Source organism: Leptinotarsa decemlineata, unplaced genomic scaffold (genome assembly GCF_025532065.1).
Source record: "Leptinotarsa decemlineata unplaced genomic scaffold, Ldec_3_MD MMD2_P_RNA_scaffold_1, whole genome shotgun sequence".
NCBI lineage: Eukaryota > Metazoa > Arthropoda > Insecta > Coleoptera > Chrysomelidae > Leptinotarsa > Leptinotarsa decemlineata.
The window spans coordinates 1,785,590-1,812,868 of NW_027412523.1; the positions used below are offsets into that span (position 1 = coordinate 1,785,590).

The 27,279-nt window shown below is 36.6% G+C and overlaps 2 protein-coding genes across 13 annotated transcripts in view; one reads left to right on the forward strand and one right to left on the reverse strand.

The window, feature by feature from the left end:
• The window catches only part of LOC111506014 (uncharacterized), a 30,311-nt gene extending 7,060 nt beyond the window's left edge, over positions 1–23,251 (reverse strand). For 5 of the 10 annotated variants that reach the window (XM_074172756.1, XM_074172923.1, XM_074172837.1 and 2 more), the window contains exons 1-10: positions 22,975–23,251; positions 11,808–11,890; positions 10,707–10,906; positions 8,335–8,418; positions 6,186–6,442; positions 3,298–3,470; positions 871–1,054; positions 679–819; positions 389–619; positions 166–334 (exon numbers count right to left, since the gene is read on the reverse strand). In XM_074172756.1, coding sequence (XP_074028857.1) covers positions 166–334; positions 389–619; positions 679–819; positions 871–1,054; positions 3,298–3,470; positions 6,186–6,442; positions 8,335–8,418; positions 10,707–10,906; positions 11,808–11,809 — 1,441 coding nt within the window. In that variant the 5' untranslated portion in view covers positions 11,810–11,890; positions 22,975–23,251. The remainder of the gene's footprint in view (positions 1–165; positions 335–388; positions 620–678; positions 820–870; positions 1,055–3,297; positions 3,471–6,185; positions 6,443–8,334; positions 8,419–10,706; positions 10,907–11,807; positions 11,891–22,974) is intronic. The other 5 variants (XM_074172977.1, XM_074173027.1, XM_074172725.1 and 2 more) reach the window with 5 other exon arrangements.
• Positions 1–27,279, forward strand: part of LOC111506017 (uncharacterized) — a 78,896-nt gene that overhangs the window by 5,236 nt on the left and 46,381 nt on the right. For 2 of the 3 annotated variants that reach the window (XM_074173349.1, XM_074173388.1), the window contains exon 1: positions 25,943–26,063. The exons of the other annotated variant lie outside the window; for it this stretch is intronic. In XM_074173349.1, coding sequence (XP_074029450.1) covers positions 25,958–26,063 — 106 coding nt within the window. In that variant the 5' untranslated portion in view covers positions 25,943–25,957. Of the gene's footprint in view, positions 1–25,942; positions 26,064–27,279 lie in introns of those variants that run through there. 3 annotated transcript variants of the gene reach the window in all.

Here is a 27,279-nt window from a genome sequence, read left to right on the forward strand (position 1 = left end):
ATGTAGTCAATTATTGGTCAACCTTCGGGTAAAAACGTAACAATACTGATAAAAATCTGTATTGGTATATTACCTTTAGGTGAAGGGTTTTTTTTCGAACCATACACAACATATATTAGAAATCACTTACTAAGTATATTTCCAAATCAAGGTTTTTGTTCTTACCTGATGCGGATTCCTGTATCTTCCTTTCCAACATCTGATTCTGCCGTTTCATATCTTCCAGCATCGCCTTTACAGAATCGAGTTCTTCAGCAGCAGAGGTGTATTTCTTTTCAAGATCCTCCGAAGTTTTCCTGGCTTCTTCTGCTTCTTTCTTCAACGACTCAATGACCTAGAAATAGTATTTTTCCATTATGGAAAATTACACATGGTCAAATGTGATTACCTTTTCGTCAGCTGTATTGCTAGAAACTTCAGCACCACCCTCTTTGGATTTGCTTTTCTCTTTCTCCAACTCTGCTTCTAGATTGAGTATTTTTGCTAACAGTCTTTTGTTTTCTCTCTCTTGAGCTTCTTTATTTCTGAGTTCAAGGGCTAGCATTTGTTTCGTACTCTGAAGATCGTCCCTAACTTTGTCTATATCATCCATTTCGTCAATTTCGTCCGCAATTTCTTCCTGGAATAGAATACAATTTCAATACCTACTGAAAAAAATGGTTAAAATTCTAAACTCACTGGTGCTATACTAGCCATTGAAATAGACTTCTGGATTTGTTCTTCGATGGTCATCTGCCTCCTAAATTTCCGCAGACCGTCTAGCAATGGTTTACTTCTATCGTTTGTTTTTACTTTCTTCAGCTTGATTCCACCTTCGATCTGCAAGAGTTCGAATTATTTTCAACAACCCACCGTATTTCCGTTAGTTACCTGTTTCAGAAGCACGTTGTGAACATTTGGTTCTTCGCTCTTGTACAAAAAGTGTTCATCCGGAGCTTTGGCTTCTGGTAGGAGGGGCTGAGACCTGTCATTGCATACTACATGTTTCAATTTTTTCTTTGATTCGATTTCTTGTAGTAGGTTGTTCCAATCTGGTCGATTTTTAGGTCTAGACCTGAGGAGAGAGACAATGACCACATTTTATTGCCTTCACTCCATCTAAGAAATTATTTTGTATCCATACTTTTTCCTTCTCACCTGTATCTACACCCTAAATACTAGTAAAATGAACAGTATTGAGATATAAATATCTGTACGTGTGGATATGAATTCGTATGAATTGCAGATAATGGACTTACAGGTCAATAGTTTATGAGGTGTCAACCTCAGAAACACCTCGACAAACGCTTTGAACTTTTAATCTTACTACGAAAGTTCCGCTGAATTTGAACAAAATGGAGAAAAACTCATAAGAGAGTCTGTCCAATGCAAGATTTTTCAGGAATACAGCATTACTGAATGATTATCTACTTCATATAGATAATTTGTTTTTCATTTGAAGTTATACTTCTTTTGGCGCGTTAAGGAAAAATGATGGGAGTAAATTTTTACGATGCGCGCGCATAATGTCACGAAAAACCGACACCCTGAAGTTAGCTTCTTCTTCTTTACTTTATTTGGCCGTTGCTTCTCAGTCGAGCGCATTTGGCCAGACTCCCCCTGTCTATAGTGTCCTGTCTCGCTCTCGCACTGGCGCTAGCGAAATGTCAGGAAAAAATTCCAAAAATCGACGGCCTTCAAACCTGAAAAACAGTGACACTGAAAACCCCGGCCGCCAAAGCCATAACCGTTTTGTCGAGGTTCTTTTCGTTTTAGTTTCTTTTTTGAAACAGAAAGTATCCGTCAGTCATAAAACAGGCTAACAAAACTTCACGACTTGTGTTGTGTGAAGTATTAACAATTCTACAACGGTACAAACTGAAACTCAGACACAGATGGACTATTGACCTGTAAGTACGAATGGAATGAAGGCGAACTAGTGTAGTCAATATCCAGTTGATACTTGAAATAGAGTATAACTCACTCTGGGAAAGGTCGAAATTGAAGTACTGGATAAAAGTGAAAATCTACAAAATGGTATTGTTATTTTTTTTTTGGTGTCGTTGGGCATCGACTACATTGTGTTTTGGGTGTTTTGGGTAGGCACTGTTAATAACTCCCCGAGCCACCAAGGGAGCATCATGACTATTCGCAGTACGTCAGCCATGTTGCAGAATAATCCTAACTTCAACTAGATAAGTTTTCTCGTGAAAAATATCTGGGCGAAGTTGAGATCGAACGACCCCTGAGGCACTACCACTGCGGCAATTCACCGCTTGATATCAATTCAAGTGGTCTGCAGGTTTTTATGCCTGAAATTTCGCCTACTAGGACGGTAGACATTACCAAAGGTGATATGATAACGGTTTCAGTACCCGAATTGGTGCTTGAGTTGTTGTTCCCGTTGTTCCGAACGCTGTAACTGCGATTTTCCCTTGACCAGCCTAGCTGGGGTTACTTTGACCTATCTTGTCCATCCACCATTTCGGATCCAGTGGTGTTTGGTTCGTGTTTCAATCAATCTCAGTTCCTGAGAGAGGGTGCATATTTCAGAAACCAATAATAAAAGTTTCGACAAGTTCTTAATTTGGAAGATACTGGAGAAATAAACTTAGGTACGTGTTTTCTGGTATCTCACATTATGGTGAAAGCGTTGATGGCGAGAACAAAAGTAGTATCTTGAAGCTTCCGCAACAACTGACTGGTAAGCTCCGGTACGCTCGTATTTACACTTCCATGGCGTGGTAGGAGGAATGATAGGGATGGAGAAGGAGTGTCCATACGAATTATCTCTTCTGATTGGTCCGCACTTATTCTAAGTTGGTCTCATTGGTCTTCGTTGTTGACAAGTATGCTTCTGGTATGATATCGATCGGAGTCAACATTCTAGTCTATTTCAGGCCTTCTTGAGTACTGAATACCACATATCGTCTACAGAATGTGGTATACACTACTTAAGAAGGACAAACATATGATTCATGCACATTTCGAAGTCAGTACCAGCTTATTCATTAAACAATAACTCATTACTGAATCACTCCAGATTGAATACCCCCAATGCCAAAAAAAATGATTGGACAAAAGGTTTTGGTTTTCTTTGACCTTCTAGAGATTGTTCGACATGGAAAACCTCACTGGAAATATTTTAGGTATTTTGAGTTACGCAAAGCGAGAGCAAAGCGAAGTAAATAAGTGATATAGTTGATTAAAGTGATTTTGAGTACTTATGATTTGCCGTTGTACTTTAGAGTCTTGGAAGAAAAAACAAAAACGCTTCAATTTGTACTTATATTTGTGTGCTGATGTTGCATATCTTACTTGAGCTTATCCAGCCTTTCTTTCTGCTTTTCATTGAGACGCTTTTTGGGTATTTCGCCTGGCATCATTGGTGGAGGGGGAGGCATTCCTGGTTGTGGTGGAGGTGCAGGAATATTGGACAATCGTCTCATGGACGCCTCTCTGACAAGGGCATTTCGTTTGGTAGGAACTTCCTGAAAAGCATCGTCTTAATTAATATTACTGAAGTTTTGTCCCAAACCAAACCGTTATTTTTAACACTTCGAAACGTATTTCAATCCTTCGAAACGTATTTCAATCACCACGTGATCATCTTCAAGAGGAAGATTTAATCGAATTATTTTTCCCAAGAAACTGGTAAAGACATTTATCACTTTTTTGAAAAATAGTGAGTTGAGTTCATCTCAGGGTCTATCTCACGAATACAAAGAAAGAGTGATGAAACTGAAGAAAGATTAACATAGAAAACAGTTTGCCACCCTTAACCTTTTCAATGAGATTACTAGTAGTGCTCTCTCTCGCTGATGAGTGTAACCTCTTACTTATTTTGGACTTGTTCCTTTCCACCATACATTAGACTCATATTCGTACATTATAGATATCGTTTATCAAACATTAATAAACTCTTTTGAGTGTACAAACAAAACCTACCTTGAATTAATTTAAAAATAGGTAGAGAAGTTGTTCAACTACCTCACTAAATTCAGCATCACTATAAAAACTTGAAGGACGATTATTTTGTGATTTTTTTGCGAGACTTAAGCTCTACGGCTCACTTTCGCCGAACTGATTGAAGTTGATCGGCAGGAAGCAGGAATAAATATAGATTCGAATCTGCCATTGGCACATAAAGAGTCATAGATGATTGAGACGCTAAATGTATCGAGTTATTGAAGTACTGAACGAAATTAACCCGAGTGATGCTTGCTAATGGCATCACATGAGACGTAAACAATCCGTTCCATTTCAATTTCAGGTCATCTGAGTATACAGACTGATAATAGAGAGATTCCCTGAATAACTAGAAGGATTCAATGTGATTTATAACTAGTACGACTTGATAATGATGAAACGTAAGTGATATGAACTCTCAAAAACCTTATAATTTATTTTACTTGATTTCCTTAAGACGCAACTGAAAGGTTAAACATAGGAACTTGAACGTTTCCCACAGATTCATTGATAATGATTTCGGTGTTAGTACAATCTAGTTGACTGATAATGGAGAACTGAAGTTCTGTACGAATTTTTTATTCGAACCGTCTTTGTAATAGACAATAACAATAAGTTTAGATGTATCTTGATAGTTTCCCGCCCTTTTTGTATATTTCGTTAAAACAGTCACCGGAAGCCCCCGGAAGTATCAATTAGTTGTGTCTATGTTGCATAGATGGCAGCATATTCATTTTGAAAGGTTAGGATCTTTGTTTTTGATATTGATCGTCATTAGTTGTTTTGTGTCGCCATATTCTTCTCAGGGAAGATGACGACGACGACATCCGTCCGGCTTCTATGGAGGAGGAATTTTTGTTAAGTCTAATCAACAGTTCGTTGGCCCTCAGACACTTCCCTAGAAGGTGGAAGCATGCGATCGTCGTCATGCTCCCAAAACAGGGTCCGAACCAGCTGTTCCCGCAGAACTATCGCCCGATCAGTCTACTCTCGTCGGCGGCTAAGCTGGCTGAAAGAGTCGTTCTGCAAAGACTCAACGAAGAAGTTGAGGACCGAAATGTTCTGCCTAACGAACAATTCGGCTTCAGGAGAGATCACTCCACTGAACTACAGGCTCTAAGGTTGGTCGAGAATACCATCAGCGAGCTCAATAACAATAAAAAAGTACATATTGTGCTTTTAGATATCTCAAAGGCCTTCGACCGTGTATGGCACGAAGGCCTTCTACACAAGCTAAACGCGCTCGACCTACCTCGGGGCCTGATCCGGTGGATCGGGTCTTTCCTGAGAGGCAGAACCTTTCAGGTCAGAGTAGAGGGCTCTCTGTCCGACAACAGAGAGATCCTCGCTGGAGTGCCACAGGGGGCCGTGCTCTCTCCGACGCTGTATTCGCTCTATACCAGCGACCTGCCTAGGTCCGAAAGAGTGAAGATATCCCTGTACGCCGATGACACGGCTCTTCTCTCATCTTCCATGGGACGAGAGCTCGGCGTCGTCTATATGCAACGAGCATTGGACGACCTCGAGCGCTGGTACCTCGATTGGAATATCCGAGTAAACCCGGAAAAGACTCAGGCGATAACCATGGGAGGATTACTATCTTCTCCGGCCAGAAAAGTGAGAATCTCTGGAAGGGAGATTGACTGGCAAGCGCGGGTAAAGTACCTCGGCCTTCTAATAGACCGTAGGCTCACTTGGAACCCGCACATAATGTACGTTAAATCTAAGGTCGAGGGTCGGATAGCCAGTCTGTACCCTCTGATCAATAGAAAGTCAAAAATGAGCTTAAGAAACAAAATCACGTGAAGAGCGGCACTGATGTCTAAGGACTTCATGCCGTCATCTATCAGTTATGTACCCATTGGTCCCTCTCAAGGCCAATGATCAGCCAAAAGGGTAGGGGAGCTGGTCTCCAAACCTGGATGAAATCAGGATGACTCGTCAGCTGTGTCGCCATATTAATTTAACGGCTTTTGAATTTTACCGTAACGCTATTTCCGTTAGTTTACCATCTCGAAACGTGTTTCGATCATCAAGTGATCATCTTCAAGAGGAAGAGAACACCATCTTTGAGTTTATGGAAGTTTTTAAAGGAATCTTTGGTAGAAACTTTTTGACTTCCGGTACTCATTAACATGCTTTGTCAACAACTTATAGAACTTATATTTAGGAATTTTGTATTTGCTCATATTTAATTACAAATATCTTCTATCTCAGGTTCTACAATTTTTTCTCACCTTATCAATTTCTGCTTCATCATCAGATGAGAATGTGTCATCACTCGCAACGGATGGCTTCCTTGGAGGGCTTTTCAAAACTCTTTCCGAAACTTTCTGTAATTGGGGCAGATTGTGCAGTTTGTAATCCTTCTTGGGAGGCGTTTTTTCCCGTTGTGGCACTGGTTTGAGAGCAGGTTTCTGGAAAAAGCTCTCCTTGGCACCATTTTCTTGAGGCTCCTTAGTTTGAATGCTTGTTTTTCTCAATTGCACTCCAGCTGTAAAATAGTTTCTTAGCAACAAGTTAGGATATTTTGTGTTAGATGATAATCTTGGTGTAAGTGTTTTTGATTGCTAAGTAGAAGGTTATGATTTCTTAAGAAGACTCAAAGACAGTGTCGGCATGTTTGAAATTCATTCGAGTTGAAAATAATGAGGAATTTGAATAATCTGTAAAAAGGTAGAATTGTGTTTCAAGTATACTTGTAATTAACACATTATTATACTGAACGGCGATAATATTATGACCGATTGATAACATGGTTATAATATTTCATATAGAGGGAGATTGAATTAATTTTTTTAGGCCACTTGTGAAACTCATTATGTAACAGGATATTTAGAATATTCATCAAATATATGGGCGAAAAAACCTGAATAACACGATGTTCTTCATAAGTGTTGTCTAAATGAGACGACACCTTCAGGTAAATATATAAAATTTGAAAAAAGTTATACTCAAGAAAATATTTAGGGATTATTTGAATAGTATTTCATCATTATTAGCATTCATCTTGAAATAAGTGTGTGAAGTAACACAATCTTGATTCATAAAATTGGTACTTTTTCTGATATTTACAGAATTATTATCCTATATGACAATCATATGGATCATTAACATTTCGATTTTTTTAAAGGTTCAATTCGAAAAACTTTTGAAAATTCTTCTTGGAAACTTATTTAGTATACAGGGTGTAATTTTTCTATATTTCGGCCTCTTAGATAATCGAAAAATATACAAAAAACATCAAGGACATTCTTTTTTGTTAGCGACAAAACCGGTTTCACCAAACTTGGCAACTGATTCCAGGACATATTCTGATTTAAATACTGTTGGCCTGTTTTACATTCAACATTGTATCGTTCTTCTTGTGTTTTTCAGTTTTTTATTGAAGTATTAACACACTTATTAAACATAATTTAGGAACTCGCAAAACTGAATTTTACAATAACGTAATCTTGGCAATCATAATCATCATTTTGACAATTATAAATAATGATCTAACTACAAACTCAAGAATGCTTTACCTGAGACCAAATTAGTAACTGACGTTTATTCTTTATTTTTTGAAAACTCTAAAACTAACTTGGAATTCGTGACTATCATACAAGTAATAATATAGGATAATTTCAAATGATAATTTTGTAAATCATCCCTTGAAAAAAATAACGCCGGCCGCCGCTGGTCTTCATCGATCGACTGTGACTTGGCCATGATCGTACTCAACTCTACTTGTGCTTTTTCTAGGTGTTGCGTCGCTTCGAAAATATTCCTATCGGCTTCCGAAGACTCCCATCTATATATAAGCACTACCCACTGGCAGAGGAGACTAGTCTAGTTGAAAGTACGGTATGAAGTGTGCCAATGAGACGATTGACATTTGAGTATGAGTCTGAAGTTCAGTTGAAGTTTTTGGGTTGTATTGGCAGTGTGGTAGTGGAATAAAGTTGAGTCGAACCAACAAGGTAAACGTAACAATCATTTCCGACGGCGATACAAATTAAAAAAAATCGTATTTAAGATTTTAGCGGCTTTGTTCGCCCCTGCTGAAGGCTTGATGTGATTTAGTTGAAAACTGGCCTACAAAATGTCCCCCTCAAAAAAAAGTTTGACGTGTTTTTGCATAATTTTGAATTATCTATGAGATCTGAAATATAGAAGGTGCTACGTTTCAAAATCGACACACTGTACTATATATTCATATTTCACATTAGAAAAAGTTAGTTCACATTTTTTGAGTTAGTCTTTTTTTATATCGTCTTATCGGTTCAAACAATTTTTATTGAGCCAATTGTTATTTCAGTTAGCACATTCATAAGCCAAAATTAATTTTTTTTTAAATTAAGAACGAATATTCATAAAATTTTCATTGAAGCACTTTTACATTACCTAGAATTTTATTCTTTTTCTCTCTTTCTCCATTTTCTTGTGAGGGCGCTTTTTTAAGCGTGGCCTTTCTCAACTGTACTTCCGCTGTAAATCCATTCATGTACATGTTTTGGTCCTTTTGGTGTGAGTATGTGAGTGAAATGTAATGAATTTCAGTGCCGAGTTTGATTTGTTATTGAATGAAAAGTGCCTAAAGATACTATCGAAATTGGGCGAACTATTAGTATTTATCTCATAGCTTCTGAACCAGTTTCAGAAGATAACTTGGTTCAAATACACTGATTCATTACGAAATTTGGAACCAACTTTTACTGTTTTCTTCGAAACTATAATACATTTGCAAAACCTGCGAATAAATCTATCAAGATTTGTTTTCAAAGGGATCCATTCATGATATTCATTGCTGGCGGCGACCCACCTCAGCTTCTTTCGCATATTTGCCTACATTTTATTCCTGCCAAAAGTATTTTCACAACTCTAGATTCAAGTTTTGAAATATTAAGTACCAAGTACCAAGACACCACACAACAAATATGAGATCTTCACTTTTAACGTGATCCACTTTGTGTAACAAAACCAACGCAGTTGCAAACTTTCTTCATCACGCGTGTCGTATTGCAGTAGTCCAGTGGTGTATTTTGGTTCATATGAAAAAACTGAATTTTGTGTCATGTTCTAGAATATGCTTGGAGGTTTGAACAACCCATTGTGATTGCTTCCAAACTTGTTGTTCACAAAAGCTGCAGCAACTCCTTTTTCTTGTGCTTGGAAGTATTATTGTATTAACAGTGGTGGAGTAACCGATTTGTTAAAACTAGTTAGGTTAAGATTGCAAAAATCCTTTTGTCATTAAGAATTCATTGGGTGCTGTTCTAGGTATTCAACAAATGTATTCGGATAATCAAATCTTAATAAACATCAAGGAAGTAATATATGCAATATCATGTTTCTATGGGTACCATGACATGTCACAATCAGATAAAGCAGCCCGTGAAGCACTACGAATGAAAACATAGATTTCGAAGAGAAATTAGAATACAGCGATCGAAGAGCTTACTAAAAAAAGTTATTGAAGGATTCCTGGAATTCCAAATGGCAGAACTCTCAATCGAAACTGAAAGAAGTAAAATCCACTATAAAATCGTGGAAAATTACACCCTAAATCAGATTCCACCAAGTTGTCCTCACACGTCTTCGTACTAGCAACACCTGCTACACTCACGGGCACTTATTGAAAAAAGAAGAAGTAAGAGCGTACGACAGATGTCTAATTCCAGTGACTGTGAAACACTTTTTAGTTCAGTGCCCAAAGTTTTAAGTGCAGCGTCAAGCATTCAATCTCGATTCTGACTCATCTCCACTTTTAGGCGAAAACTGTAACATTTCAAATCTAGTGATTTTTTTTAATAATATCGAATTTCTCAAAGAACTTTAAGTATGTCTGTATTTTTTTTGAGAAGCCGAGGATTTAACAAGACACTCCTTAGCCGATATGTACTTTTTGCTACTTCTTTGTCGTAAATTAAAAATAATTAATTGAAAAAATAAAAATGTAAGGTTACGAGATGGTGATATTCTACAAATTTGAGATATAATGATCTATGTGGTGAAATAGTTGAAAAGTACTCGTACATCCAGATCACACATGCTTGAAACAAATACGCTTCAAGTTCAACAATTGTTTCTACGAGTAGCATGAGATTACAGCAATTGAAACAAAAATACACTAACGAATTGATTCGAATTTTTGACAGAATAAACATAGTGGTGGGTTTCAGAAATGCTTGTATTCTTCAAAATATTGGGAAAGCCAAAAGACAGGACAATAGAAAAGTCTAGGATTTGAGAAATAAGCCGCCAGGATTACGAAAAAAAGTATGTTGGTCAAACTGAGCAGACTATAATAACGCGATTCAGGGAACACGTTTCACATATTCACTTTTGTAGACAAGAAAAATATGTTGTCACTCCACATGTCTCAGGAAATGTTTGAAATTGCTAAGACTGCTACGTGAAAACCGACTTCCAAGAATTATGTGCCCAAAGCAGACGCAATGAGCCAACAAAGACACTTTTTTGCATTTGTCCGGCAGAGATCTCTGCCTTGGTGTGGCAGTCAAGGTCGAAAGTCGTGAGGAGGATGGTTCTATGACATCAATCACACCTATGCACCAGACACAGGCCAGACATTTCAAAGTCATGTTGATAACATCATCACTCACAAGAATGCTATCAATTGCGTCGTGGTAGTGGGGGGAGACCAAGAACCGGCTGTAATCTCCTACTAACCTTTTTCTCCATTTTCCAGAAAACAGTAAAAGTGATTCATCATTTCGAAGATAATAATAACTAATTCAAAATCAACTTTTTACCTAATGGATTATAATCTGAAGTAGTTTCAGTTGTGCTGCTGTCTCTCCTGTTGGTTTTGTTCAGTGTCCAAGGAGCTGTTGGTGTTGGTAAAGGACTCGGGCCATCTTTGACCCAAGGCGGCCTGAACGTGGTTCGTTGGGCACCATTGGCTGAATTCGTGTCACCTTCTTTGCCAGCAGGCATACTTTTCGTGAAAACCCTGAAATCATTATTATCTCCATTGAAAAAAAAACATTATGAGTAGGTGATATTCTGGCTTGTAATTATTGAATCATTTTATGGAAAATGACAATGTTGCCTTCCACTAATTGTTCATATCACACACTTCGATATATCATTCATTTAAATCAAGAAGTCTTCAATTCATACAGTATCATGTCTACAAATATGATTATTTTCAACTGATATTGTTACAAATGGGCAAGTGCGGGCCTGGTATTTACAATCTACGGATGACGAAGCAGTTGTATAGAACAAGGATATGCGTAGGATTCATTATAATTTATATCTCTCAGGAGTTGATTTCTTGTCAAATTTCACGAAAAATGTTTACTTATACAGTGTCATTACTAAAGTATGTACCATAAGGAGAATTTAATTTAATTGAAACTATAACTAGAATTTGCAATCTTCAATTATCATCTAGTTTCTATCTTGTTTACTTTCAACAGATATTTGTTGATATGAATTATTTTGTTCGCTTTGTTAATCTATCAGGAATTTGCGGATATCGCCAGATTTTCATGCGCGAGCAAAAATGAAACGACCGAAAATAAAATGATATGTAGGCGTTGCCAAGAATCGAGTAGAAATTTTCACAAAACTAGCATGTATTTCAATACTTATACAATTGGAAAATCAGTGTTTCTCACAGTAAGGCTCTCAATAACATTATAAAATCGTTAATAATTTTTCAAATAGCAAACTTCAATGTCAAAGCTAACCATTGACAGGAAGAGCTAAAAATAACAAGCATCATTCAGTAACCTAATTCAAAACTTTAACATTTCAATGGAAACGACGGGAAAACTTGATGGGTTATTGTTGTTAGAAGACAAAATATCCATGAGCTATAGTTTCACAATCAGATAAACACTTACATGATAGAGCGAAGCTAGGATTCTTGGTGCCTCTATTCTACAAAAGCGCTATTGATGTGATTTTGCGAAGTGCGTCTGAAATGCTGAAAAATGAATGGTGTTGTGAAACAAATGAATGCATGAAGGTGAGCAGATGAGTGTTTACAGCTGTCAGAATGTCGTATGGTCACAAATAAGTACACGGTCCGTAAATAGATCGACTCGTGTAAAAATTGATAAACAAATGAAGCGTTTAGTTGCGAAAAACTCCCACATCTGTTGTTTGTCCGCTGTCAATTCTGAAACTGTAGATGTTTTACTTTGGGCCTCACCTTCTTAAATAATTACAGATAGCATTATTGACCTCAAACTTTTCTTTCAGTACATAAAAAATGGAAACTTTCCCAGAATTACCAAAGTGATCAATTTACAGCTGGTAAGGAATTAGAACCAGTCCAGTTTGAAAGTGGAAGTAAATCTTGTAAATAAACTTTTATATTAATACTCTTTTGTTTGTAAGCGTTTTCAATGAATGATGATATCTGGTTTGGCTTCAAATTTGAAAAACAAATCCAATGTAATTGAGACTGGGAGAAGACAGATACATCTTTTTTTTTCAATTGTTTGTGAAAGAAAAATTCGTGATTACGGATATTGAATATTTGTTGCTTCGTTATTTGGAACTGAAAGTAATATTTTTTATATTGAAGGACAAGTAAAAGTTGAAGAGTGTAAAAGAAACTGTTTTCAAAATAACCGTTAATATACACGGTATTCAATAAATATGTGATTTATCAAAAATATCATAGGTTATTTGAAAAACTATGGGGTTATTCGGAAGTTAATCGTATGGTGGATTCAATGTGACATAGAATGCGGAAAATATTCAGCTTTCTTATAGAAATAATTAAAACTCGTTATGATTTTTCTCTCAGTTTTTTCGAACTGAGTTGCTCTGACAAAAAATATTAAGATTCTTGATTTTTATTGAAAATGTATCTGATTCTTGTGGATGGTGTGAAAAAGTCGTTCAACTGAAGCAATAGTGATCATTTTTTATTCAAGGATAGATGAAGTAAGTTATTTTCAAATCTATTTTACCTTCTTTGAGTATAAGGACGAATTATACGGGGTAACAAAATGTATATCCAACAATGACAATAACAATGTGAGAAAGAACATTTTCCATGAATCTACTTTTACCTTGAATGGCCATATTAACTTATCACAATTTACGTTATTGGGCTGACCACAATATTATTTAAAGGATGTAGTATCGCACTCAATAATCCTTAAACTATGTTGCGGTAATGTTGATTAATTTTTCGACGTAGAAAGCCTCTACACCAACGTTCTTGTCGAAGAAGTACTTCAAATCATACAGAGGAAGTTATCCGAAAATGGGAACCTGAAAGATAAAATACAAGTAATCATGGAATTACTAGGATGCTGTGTATGAAACTGCTACTTCCAACTGAAGAACGAATTCTTTACGCCAATGGGATCGCCACTTTCACCGGTTATAGCCAACATATATATGGAGTGCTTTGAAACTCTGGCCATTGAAGAAACCCACAACAAGCCCCGAGTCTGGTTGAGATACGTGCACGACACCTTCATAATATGGAACCATTGAAATGCAGAACTAGACACCTTCCTGAACAACCTGAACAACAACGTAAGTCATTCCATCACTTCCACAATGGAGAAGGAAGTCCACAACGAATTGGCATTCTTAGACGTAGTGGTGAAGAGGACCGACATTAAATATGTATACCGAAAACTCACTTACACGGGACACTATCTGAACCAGGAATCCAACCACCATCAATCGATTAAGAGAGGAATCACCAAGACTATAGTGGATCGTACTTTCGGGATCTGTAATACGAAGGAAGGTCTCGAAAAGGAGTTGGGCATCATCAAAAATTACCTTCAACGGAATGATTATGCCAAAGTGATGGTGGAACATACTTTAGCTAGAAGACAACAAGAGCCTCACAAGGAAGAGAAGTCGCCACAACCAGTACTTGTACTTCCCTACATCAGAGGATTATCGGAAAGGATAAGACGGATTGGGTCCAAGTATAAAATCAGGACCTGCTTCACATCTGGGAACACTATCCGTAGCATCCTCACAAAAACCAGGCCACCAAACGCGGACTGCGATTCCAAGAATTGCATTTACAGGATACCCTGCCAGTGCGGAGAATCATACATCGGTGAAACTAAGAGGCCATTGAAAGTTAGCATTGCCGAGCACAAAAAACACACACAGCGAGGAGAAACCAGCAAATCAGGAATAGCAGAGCATGTTTGGGCTCACCAACATAACATCAAGTGGGCTCAAGCTGAAATCATTCACAAGGAGGAACACTGGTTTAGAAAAAAATCAAAGAAGCCGCATATATGTTGTCCAACAACGCATTTAGACAAGCCAGCGTAGAGATTCGCAACATATGGAAACTTCTAATCAAGCGGAACACGACCAACTCCCGCCAAACGGTCATCTCCCGCTAAAACCGATGAAGCGGTGAAGGGGAAGAGGGGATAGATGGAAGCACTCGAACGACCTATAAATAGTCAGATCTCAGATCTGTCAGTCAGATTCTCAAGCATAAACAGTGTATGCTTGAGAAAGCTATTGTATAGCGAAACACATGTCGCGGTTTTTGTAAAACCCTTTATAGTGAAAAATCATACAATAAACTGTACTAATTAGTTTTTTTTGAACTGTCAATCACGAAGCCCGTTGTCACTCATTCAATATTAATATTCACTATTCGAGTAACACATCATTGTGAGATCTTCACGAAACACGTGTTTTTATTACACGTGTTTCATTAGGCTTGTTTAAACTTTATGAACGCGCCCGACGAAGCCGCTTCGTAGCGAAACACGTGTCGCCGTTTTGTAAACTGTTCAAAGAAAACCACACAATAGAGTTTTACTTGAATGCGTTATGGATTTTCAACAAGTATCGACCAATTGCATCATATAAACATTCACTTCCGTTACAAAGTAAGAATAAAAGGGTTGGAATCATTTTCGATGCCTGCAGTACATGGTTGGTTATAAGAGCATTCATCTTGATGATCATACGAAAAAAATAACTGGTGCAAAGAAAACAAAACGGCCCTAATGATAACAGTTCAGTAGATGGAATTTCAACAGTTCCACAAAGCGATATGCCCTACATTCGAGTGAGTTGAAATAAATTGATGATGACTGGATATTTCTGGATTCTACATTTAGATATAGCGGGGAATTCTCTATCCAGAAATAAGTGCAGACCAAATAAAATAGATTCCATTCGTTAGCTTGCACTGTGCATTTTAAAAGTTTACACTTTGTACTTTATAGGCAATTATTTTTTTGTTTGGTGACATCAGATCCAGAAATCGTTGAACTGCTTTTGTTTTCTGCCATCCAGGAATCCGTAGATAAATAATATTGTTATCAAGTTACTATACATTTTAAAAAAGATATGTTGCTTCTCTTTCTTGAAATGATGAAGATGAAGTGATTGAAGATTGGAGTTACTAATATTAGTAAATGATGATAACTCATGTATTTTTGAATCCCTCTCCGTTCCAATAAGTGAAAATCGATCCCGGCAGTTTTATCGCCAACAGCATATGCAGGAATTAATTGTGTGAAGAATCTTGCACTGACACCTGTCGGATATGATCCAACGTCCTTCGTGGTATCAGCCAGGGGTGTAGTTGTCTTCTGATCGGTGTCAGTCCATTAACCTACAGTGTAGGTGAGTTGAGACTGGCCTGAACGAATTCTTCTTTTAGATAATTTGATTTACAGCCAGTCTTCAGGTATGCCCCCTTACTATATGTGAATATTTTTTCCTTATACGAAGAATTGGCCATTCGGATGCGCGGTTGGTTACTACCTCTTTTACGGGCAGATAGAGCGATGACAATTATGTTGTTTGTCGTTCGTTTCAGCCTTGTTCGAGAAATGATACTCAGAATTCGATTTTCAATTATTGGAAATCATTGACTTCATGTTTGATGATGGACACTACCTTGCACTGAAGAGAGGCCAAATAGCCCGAAACCGATCTGCAAGTGTGCCCGTTGATTTTTGTATTTAGATACCCAAAGGGAAGTAGTTTTATTTCATATAAACAAAGAGCCCTCGAGTCAAATATCTGTCACGATTGACTAGTTTATTATTTATCTTGTCAAAAACATCGGTAACTTTGAATTTTTCATTTGCATCGATAATTCCGTAGAAAAAGAATATTTCCGTTACTTTAGGACCTCACTGTATGAAGTGTATCAGTAGATATGAATAACCACTTCACATTTTTTGGCTCACCTAAGTGGGCAGAGTAAATAAAAAACAGTCTATCTTTAACTCGTGATTCACATAGTACGGGACCGTCTGCTACTCTTATGAAACATAATGAAGTATCTATTTAATGACCAGAATAAATTTAAGGTAGCATTGGACTCATGAAACACTCCATATAGTCCGGGAGAAATACATTTTCAGTAGCTTGAAGACAACCAAATCGACGCTGGTAGGCCTTGGCCGCTGCAGGCATCCATCAGTGGTACGTGCGTTATCTGCGAGGCCGAAGGTTATATATCAAAGTCTCACGAACGACTAACTGGCGAGCTACGTCTTCACTGGTATTTATGATTTTAATGTGTCGAGGTACTGATGGTGGAGACGGTGGTGGGGACGATGGCGGAGTTTCTATGTAAAAACTCACTTCTGATTGGTCCACACTTTTGCTGGGTCGTTCTAATTGGTTCCCGTGGTTGAGAGGTATGTTATCGGTGGAATGACAGTTGGAGTTGTATTCTAGCCCATTTCGGACCTTCTTGAGTAGTGGACATCACGTTCTATTGACCCGTATACCTTTTTTTTTTCTGTTGAAGTTGTTTTAGAGATCTCAGTAGCCTCCCTATAGTTGTGTGTTGTAATTCGTTGTTATTAGAAAGGACATCACTTTCTTCGTATTTTATTACGTCTCTCCTAGGACTTGTTCCGCAAATGCGAATTTATCCGGTAGCATGAGGCGGCAGCTTCGCACGTATTCTTGTATCCTGGAGTTCAAACTGCGTTTGGTAGTTCCGATGTAAAGCCACAGGAACAGAGATTCCTGTAAACACCGGCGGATGTCAGAGGATTTCTTTTGTCTTCGACCGATCTGATAGAGTTGTGTAGTTGATCAGTTGCCTTGTGGATGGTCTTGATACTGTGACCTTCAAACAGTTTTCCGATGCGTTCCGTGACTTTATTAACGTAAAGAAATTGTCTGTGCCTTCCACTGGCGCCTCTATCGTGGTCAAAGTTGAAGTATTCTTTTCCATAGGTTGTAGAGAACGTTTGGTTGGCTTGTGGAGCTTGGTCTAGAAGAAGTTCTGCAAGAAGATGTGGTCTTCAAATCCTGGTGGCAAGATCAACAAGTGTTTCCCGTACGATTTTGCCTTGCATGGTTCTAGAGATTGAGTTACCGATGGTTATCAGTAGGTTTGTGATGAACTGTGTGATCTAATTTTTCGTCAGTTCTTCTCTTGACCTACCAGCCCGGATTTTGGTACTCTTTAATAGTGACTCCAGCCTAATATGTTCTTATATTGAACCTAACAAACTTACCAAAAGTATGGATGGGTTGTTATACTGCATAGAAAGTGTATCCTTGACTTGTAGGAAAAGTCCTCCTGTTCAAAACGGGGAGGAGGTTCAGATGGTTGCACATGCGTATCTTACATGTATCACACTAACCCACTAAGAAGATACAACAAAGGCTCAGGCTGGCTGAAGAGAACCACTATCAGCACTAGGGGTATATTGCATACTGTGCACTTGTGGGAAGGCATACATCGGAATCACCAAGAGATCCATGGAAACAAGGTCGAAGAAGCTGAGAATGATGAGCTCAGATTTTTTCGTTAAGAACTCGACTATTATTATGACCATAGTGTGTAGGCTTTCATGGCCGGTGTGTAACAATTTGTCCGATGTTTCTAGGTTTATTAGCCGTGGTTTTCAGGTTTATAGACCAGCCATTTTGTCTGCTACTGCGGCAGACATTATCAAAGGCGTTGCCGCAATAGCTGACGAAACGTCGAGTATATAAACCTGCAGACCACGGCTAATAAACTCGGAAACATCGAACAATACCTACATTATTATGACCACTTGGCTATGTATCGGCAACATTCAGGAATTGATTGTGAGAAAATTCAAATAGTCCTATTTCTATAATTAAAGAATGGAGCAGCTATTGATTTTCATCAAATATCCGAAATTTTCATCTAATAAAACGGACAACTGCGATTTTCCAAAACAACTGTTGGCAAGTGTTGTGCTTATGGGGGCGAAGCACATTTGTCAATACTATTTTATTATGAATTCATTTCAGAATGACCAATCGAAAACAAGTTTAACGTTTTATTTTTCATTCCGTAAATAAACATGTAGTAAATGAGACAAAAAAATAATTTCACAAAATTTTGATTTTTAATCAGTTATTTTCGTAATCATATTCCAAATTGCTCTTTCATTCGGCTTTTGGCCAAGAAAATAATAACACGTGCACACTTTCGAGAATATCGATAGTACACATAAAGATTTATGTTAGAAGGAAAGTGTTATCTGTGAAAATCAAAATTTTCAGGAGATATACCGAATGTTTCGAATGTATATGAGTAAGTGCGGTATAAGATGGAAAGCGGGGTTCATGACCATTTTGGAGAGATAAGGAATGATTGGTGAAGACGTAATCAGAATCCAAGAAACAATATTAGATGTGGAGAAAACTCCGAAAGCAGGTCTTGTTTGCAAAGCAAATGAAGGAATTAGCTTCAGTCCAAATACGACAGCGATAGCAAATGAAAGCGGAGTGAACTACTAAAATACTTGGAAGAATTCATGAATAACATGACATTTTAAGGACAGTATTATTAATTATTTACAGAATATAAGACATTACTTATAAATCATTGCAACTCGATAGACCTTCACTATTACAGACTAGGCATGAATTAGGGATGCTTTTTCAAGAATAGTCAGCTGTCAGTTATGGTACATAACATCCAAAACATCAAATTATGAATGGACTGACCGTCCATGACTATCCATAATTATTACACAACTTTCAAAAACATTTTAATTTTTAGACCAGGGATCGGCAAGTAGTTTTAGATGGGGCCCGGATACTGTTGAAAAATTTTAATGAGGCCCAGAAAAAGACAACTGATAATAATTAAGTGCCTAGCTATGTATTATTTTAGTTTCAAATCAAATTCTGAATCATAAAACAAGGTCTAAAATTGATGTGAGAAACTATTCTTACAGTCTTGCGCCAGTTTTTTATAGTTTGGTTCTCGAGAGGAACGGCAAATTTGAAGTGTGTCTTCTAGGTGCGAGTCCGTTAATCTCGAATGATTTTTGTTTTTCAAAAAATTCATCTTTTAGTAAGATGTTTCACATAAGTATGTCGAGCCAAATATAATGTTTCTTGCAATTTTCATATTTTTTCTGCTCCAAAATTATTCAGTGGATACCGTTTTATACATTTGCAAAGACACATCTTCTTGCAAATCAATTATCTCTATTTGACAGTTCAAACAACTCTCCATTCTGCCGCTACATCAACTTCAAATGGCGAGCGGAGATAGCTTGCTGATCTCTGCAATGTCTTGGAATATTGTAGCAAATTCGTTTCTAAGGTCGGCCAGAAATTTTACAAACACTGCAATGTTTTCATCAGAGGTTTTTTTATATTCAAGAATTGTTGGAAAAAGAGTAAACTCTTGAAACTCATTAATTCAGTTTATTGTATGGTTTTCACTATAAAGGATTTTGTAAATAATAATATAATAATAATATAATAATATAATTAATATATATTAACTCTACCATCAGTTTTTATATTACAATGCGTGATGTACATTAAAGAAAATGAGAATTCACTACTTCTAAATTCATCATATCACTACTACAATACCAGAAATAAAAATTTATTGAGTATTCCCTACCATAGAATGAAAAGAACTCAGCAGCCAACAAATTATACTGTTCTGAAACTTTTCAATAAATTACCAAATGGACTAAAAAATGCTCCGATAAAAAGATTTAAAGCTGCAGTTATGGAAATTTTACTGTATAATGCTTTCTACAATCTCGACGAATTTTTTGACTTCTCTTCTGATGAAATACAACCATAATCCACTGAAATTGTTAATAATTTTGTTGAAAGTTTCTCAGATACTGTAAATGTCATGTACTGTTTGTCACTAAACTATATGTCGTTTATTTTTCTATGTTTTACACTGAATCTACGTTCTATACATATACTTATACTCTTATGACATATATACTCTTATACATATACTCTGTTATGACAACCTTAAATGTACTTTATACATACTTGGGCTAATAAATTATGATTATGATTATTATAAAAACCGCGACACATGATTCGCCATACAATAGCTCTCTCAAATGTTAATAAACGCTTAACGCTTGAGTAAATGTAATTCTTGGCATCGCAGTCCGCGTTTGGTGGCCTGGTTTTCGTGAGGCTGCTACGGTTAGTGTTTCCGGATCTTAAGCAGGTTCTGACGTTATACTTGGACCCAATTCTTCTTATCTCTTCCAAGTCCAAGTATAACATCAGAACCTTTTTACGTATTTTGCCAAGCTAGCGTAGAGATACGCAACATATGGAAACCTATAATCAAGCGGAAAACGGCCAACTCCCTCCAAACGGTCAGCTTCCGCTGAAACCGATGAAGTGGAGAGGAAAGAGGGGATAGGTGAAAGCACTCGAATGACTTATAGATAGTCAGCTCTCTGAGGAATAAGTCCAATCATCACCCGAAGACAATTGTGGATACCAAAAATCGAAACGTCGTAACGTAACTTGGCTTCACTTCTTGTTAATTGTTCAATTTTCAATTGTTGCTTGTTTTTCATTTAATTTTTTTATTTCAATTTCAGTTTTTTTGCTTAAAATAATTGTTATTTTTTAGCTAGTCTTCCTAATTTTATTGATTCAGGGATTTCAAATCATTTTATATCATAATCAGACAATGGAGTAAATGAGTAAATTTCTGTCTTGCAATATCTTCTCAATGATATCCAGCTTGCGACGCTTCTAATTTTAAGGCCTCTCATCAACAAATTCAACAAGCTAAGCTGCTGAAACTGTGAAGATATGTTCGAGACGGGTGTACCAACATAAAAAAATCGCTAATCGAATGTACGTAGCGGTAGCGCGCGAAATTTGAATATCCAACTTATTTTTTGAACACATATAGCGACTTTAGGCGTTGTTCTGGATGTACCTATCCAACTTTTCGTTGTCTAACGAGACATAAACGATTCTTATTCAGTCAACAAAAGTTGACTGAATTATGAAAATCTACTCATCGACCATAGGTGGAGAACCAAATATTTCTTCAGAGTTTGAGAATCTACAATTTACTTTTCTTTACATGTGTGCCTGTATTTATTGGCTTTTCAAGGAGACTGAGAAAGAATTGGCTACACAGTCTAACTGTTCCCATTTTGTTTACCTTCACTGGAAGTTTTTGCCATTGAAAAATTACTCTGTAATACTTTATATATTGGTTGCTGATAAATGTATTATCATCATTATCTTACTAACTTCTGAATATATTTTTTGGGTTCACTAACACTAAACATCAATTATCCAAATATACGAGCTCTATTTGTTTTATTTAATCTTTCAATTATTTCTCTCGGTCTGTATTAATTCACTAAAGCTAGATTCTGAATGGACTGACTCGTTACTTGATGATAATATTTCGACAATTTAGAATTTTTCTTTATTCAAGACGCGTGGCTCCAACACCGTAGCTTCATAGATGAAGCTACGGCACAACGATGAAGCTACGTTGTTAGCAAAACACGTCTAAAATTGAAAAAATTAAAATTGTTCAATTATTATCATGGATAAATCTATATTCTAAACTCTATTATTGTTTGGCCCCAACGGAGCCTCTTTGAATTGAAGTGCATCTCCATTTATCAACAAACTTTAACGGTAGCATAGGCGGATCCAGCCAGTTATAAAGGGGGGTCTGACCAAAGGATGACTTGATGAATGATTCATAAAAATATTATTTTGATTTTCCTTACTTTCATATACATATGAAAAAGTTTCAGTATGAACATTTACCATGTTTTCTCCCCCTCTTCCGTCTCGCCTTCCTCTTTTTTTTCTCTTCTTTTTTTTCTCTGGTTTAGTTTTCTTTTCTTCAAGGCTAAAACTAAGATCAACAGTACCCTTACGGTACACGTTGTTTCTAGCCTCATTTGTAGTTTCTTTATTAGTTGTATATATTGAATAATTATTGTATTTATATGTGATAAGGAACAACAAGTAAATATTATATTATTATATATTATATTTCATTAATATATGCAATTACTATAACTGCACGTAATGAGGTCTGAAGCATATATGCCCCTCCAGGATACATAGATAGGTACTGCATTTTAATTAATGCTGGTAAAAAATAAAAATAAGTTAATAGTGGGCATTTTTATATCACTCAATTGAATACCGCTATGAAAACAATTTTAAACAATTTAAAAAATTCCAAACCAAAGGGGAGCTACAGCCCCCTTCCCCCTGGATCCACCAATGAACGGTACCTTCTAAAATTTTCATATAAATGTTGTTACTTGTACACCATTCAGATAGACATGAAAATAAACAAATATATCGTCAGATATATCAGAAGTTTTTCCAAATACCTCAGATTGATGGTTTAATTTTTTTTCAGGAATAATGATTTGGTTGTTTACGAAGATTATGAATTTATCGCAATTCATGACAAAATGTTCTCACAATCAACAATCGAGAAATATTGCCTTTGATATATTTCATGAGAGGCATTTGAATAAAACCTCATTTGATATATAATTTGAGTGAATCAATTCTAAATAAAGTGACAAATGTCCATCAACTAGGGATGTACTTCATGGTTAATATTTGGTAGTTTATTTTGGCACTCTTTCATCTACATAAATCAAATAATAGCTACTAATATATGTCACCTCGGTAATCTATGCAGCTGTGAAATTTGAGGACGCCATACTTATTTTTGGCACAAAAATTATTTTTGTGAGTTAAGTTATATCTGCATCTTGCAGTATTTTTAATATTTACAAATCTTACCTTTCGAAAGTCCAAAATTTTGATAGTCACTCACAAAATTCCTTCTCTTCGAGCAACACTGATTTAGAGTATGATTTATATCTCTATATTTGTACTACAGAAAAAAAACACCCCTTCACTACCTGACTATTTTTTACCACTGAAAATCGTTTTCAATGATTTTTTCGTTTTTATCGAGCTTTGTGAGACGCACGGTGGCTATTAACGAAGATTTCGCGATTTCTGGCTGTTTTTCAGTACAGCAGACATTTTCAGAATGGTGCGTGAGTCTGAAATAGCTGAAACTATTTTTGGATCCGCTGACGTTTTCTTCTGCTACTTATACGTGTACTGATTCCAAATATTTCGTATATTTCTACACTTTTTATTGTGTTCCTAGCGAATTAGTTTTGAGTTTTGCTCGTTTTTTGTTGTATTTTTATACTGAATTATTTCTAAATCTGTATCAGATTCTCATTTTGTGGGATATTTCGAATTTCAGCTTGAACATATTCAAAAATATACCCTATAAATAAATTGATGGATGTAGCCGTTACTACGTGGTAGGAAATCATAATGAAGAAAAGAGAAATGAAACTTTCTATTTTTTTAAACACTTTTATTCGTAACTAACGTTACTGCAGTTTCGTCCTATACGGACATTTTCAAACTTATACAATAAACTAACAATGGCTCATTACATTAGCTATTATATACCACCCCTGTACCACCCCTGTACCACCCCTGTACCACCCCTGTACCTGTGTAGGTACTAATAGCGATACTTGGCTTGACTGAGTATAGTCTATCCATTCCCAATTGGAACGGCAATAAAAATAAGAGTACAGTCATAAACATTTTTTGCCTGTGGACCCTAGTCGCCCAGATAGTTAGTAAAGGTGCTATCAAATGTAGTTGATGAGTAAAGGCTATGCTAGCTAGACTGGCTGAATACTAATTTTTTGTCCGTTTCACAATATTTCTTTATCAGTGCCGTGTGTTCGTGGGGTTAGGTGAGGTAGTGAGTGGTTTTGCAAACCGATTTTTGAAAACTGTTTCTAGAGATCAATTGCCCTAACACCAAACTGATATTTTTGCACTCGACGCGCGTTTCGCTAACAAGGTTAGCATCTTCAGGAGAAGCAAATTGATACTGAATCTAAATACAAGGGTTAGCTGTTTATATACCTAAAGGTTTTCGATCGGATTTGGACTTTGTTTGTTAAATGATGATTATCCTAATTGATTTTTCAGTAATTAACTACTGGAACCACTACCTGCAAATTAATTTGTCAACAATAGATTAAAAAGCGGACGAATTAATTTGCGGGTAGTGGTTCCACTAGTTAATTACCTAAAAATCAAGTAGGATAATCATCATTTAACAAACAAAGTCCACATCGGACCAACAAACTCAAAGTACATTCCTCAACAGCTAACCCTTGTCTTCAGATTTAGTATCAATTTGCTTCTCCTGAAGATGCTAACCTTGTTAGCGAAACGCGCGTCGAGTGCAAAAATATCAGTTTGGTGTTAGGATAATTGATCTCTAAAAAAAGTTTTCAACTTTTACACCAAAGATGTAATGCTTGAAGAAGGAAAACTATCACACTTCACAGAATGCTATTGTGAATAGAATATGCGAGTTAACGAAACTATCTCGTTCGACAGTTCTTCGAGTCATTAAAATAGGGGATGTCATTGACCATGCAATGAAAGATAAACAAAGGAATAAAAAATTCGCAAACGTTGATGGTGCTACAAAAGATGTGATTCGGCGAACAATTTATGGTATATACCAAAAAAATTAAGTACTAACCTTGGAAATGATATGGTATAAATCACTCGACTATCCCGATTACAATTACAAATCTTTAAAAACTCTAAGGGTGTCTTAATGTCTTGTGGTTTCAAATATAAAAAATTGAACAATCGGATGGTCATAATGGAATCGACACGCATTGTTCAACTCCGACAAGAATATTTGAGGCGAATGAAAAACTACCGAGAATCCAGCAGACATATAATCTACCTCGACGAAAATTGGTTGACACCCATGATGTTGTCAAATATGGCTGGGTAGACGAAACCAAGTATTGTGCTTTGAACACACCTTCTTTAAGGGGAAAACGTGTTATAATTTTGCATGTCGGGAGTGAAAGTGGTTTCGTACCTAACGCTTTGCTCCTGTCGGCCAAAAATATAGAAGATTCGTCTGCTGATTACCACGAAGATATAACTGCGGCTTTATTCGAAACCTAGTTCAGTGAGCAGCTTCTCCCAAATATTCCTCCAAACTCGGTTATTGTTATGGATAACGCTTCGTATCATTCTCGGTTATTGACTACAATACCAAACAAACACACAAAAAAGCAGACATTGTTGATTTCATGCGAAATCATGACATAGGAATACCCGAAATGATTCCAACGAAAAATGTATTACTGGCGACCATAAAACAACGCAATTTCAAAAAAGAGTATATTATTGATTCGATGTGTGAAACACGTGGTCATATTCTCTTACGTTTGCCTCCATATTATTGTGTGTTCATTCCAATTGAGATGTTTTGGGCCACAATGAAAGAAAGCTTGCGGAAATGTAATCAGTTACCGACATTGAATGCTGTGGTGCTTGACAATATAAGGCGAGTGGTGAATGAAGTAGGTAATAGTGATGTGTGGAAGAACTGTGTGGCCCACGTTATAAAAGAAGAGAACAAATATTATGTGCAAAGTTCCATAAATCCGGTCGTTATTCAACACGATGATGATTCCACCTCATCCGAATATAGCGAAGAAGAATTTTGATTTTTCTAGCAATTTTGTTGGCCTCTATTATTTTGTAAATATATGTTTAACGAGAATTCGGTGTGATTATTTGTGTTTTCATTGTAGTTTACAGTTTTCGACTCGGAAATCAACTACCTTAAATTTTTTCATGGGGTGATCAATTGCTATGATTATAAGAATAAGTAACTGAAAAACTACCACTGAAAAATAATATGCCGACGCCTATGTCGAGGCGGGAATTCCTTCTCTGTGCTGTTTCAATTGGTATTGGAAATACTATACGCAGTTTACAATGCGGATGTGCCAATTTAAAAACCGGTGAGTAAACTAAATCGATTTGATCATTTAACAGGTTGCATCTGCAATGTTTATGCTTGTGAATTTCCAAGGATTCTAAATAATTGAGTTTGCAACCCTTCCTTGCATAGTGCAAAATTTCCGTATCGTTTAGATTCGGGAACTTGTGGTTGCATGCCAAGGAATGGTTTGAAAACGTCGAATCATTTTTTCCTGGTATGAAGGACCTTTCATGTTCAGCATACCGTTTTTGGAAATTTCGGCTACATTGTCCCACCTAAACACTATTTCACTCCAGACACTTAAACTTATGAACTCCAGATTTCTCCAACTCTTTTTCCAAAATATGTTAGAGTTACCCATTTCCTGATTTCTGGTTGTTTGACCTGAGGGTATATTAATCTGTAAGTGAATTTCCGGCTTTGTTTCCTGACTAACTTCTGGATAGTATCTGCGTTGAAACCATTATTATGACCTATCTGTGTAATTATATCAATTTCCCTAGCTAGATTGTTAGCAGACAAAGGCAGTGAGAATGCTCTGTGCAACATTGAATTGTAGGCTGCTAATTTATGACTGTCTGGATGGAAAGACTCGCTTGGGATGGTGATGTCTGTATAGCTAGGTTTTCTGAAAACATTGAACTCAAATTTATTGTGATTGTGTGTACAGGTCAGGCCTTTATCTGTTTCTCTATCTTTGTTTCGAGTGTGAACTGAATGTTGCTGTTGAAATTATTCATGAATGTCATAAATTGGTTCAGCTGTCGTGTAGTACCTCTAAAACAGACGAGAATATCGTCTACATATCTGTGCAAAAAATGATTTTTTTTTTTACCCAGGTCGGAATTTACTATAGTGGTCTCCAGGTTGTTCATAAATATGTCTGCTAAAAGTGGACTAAGGGGTGATCCCATTGGTAAACCTGAATCATGTTTATAAAATTCGTTGTTGTGTAGTGTCGAGGTTATGAAGTCTCATCAAGCTAAACAATGAGCTCTAAGAACTGAGGAGCATCACAATAGATCTGAAAAACTCGCAGTGAATCTGGCCATGGGCTAGCTTTCGGACAATTTAATCTTATCTAATTGAGTTTCGATAGAATTGGTCGATACTTAATGAAAATCTCCAACGTATTCAAGTACCTACCTAATACTTCATTGTGAGTTTGCACTGAGCCTTTTACCAAACACGCGTTTTACTTTTTCTTTTTTCTACTCATTGTTCCTCTCCCAAGT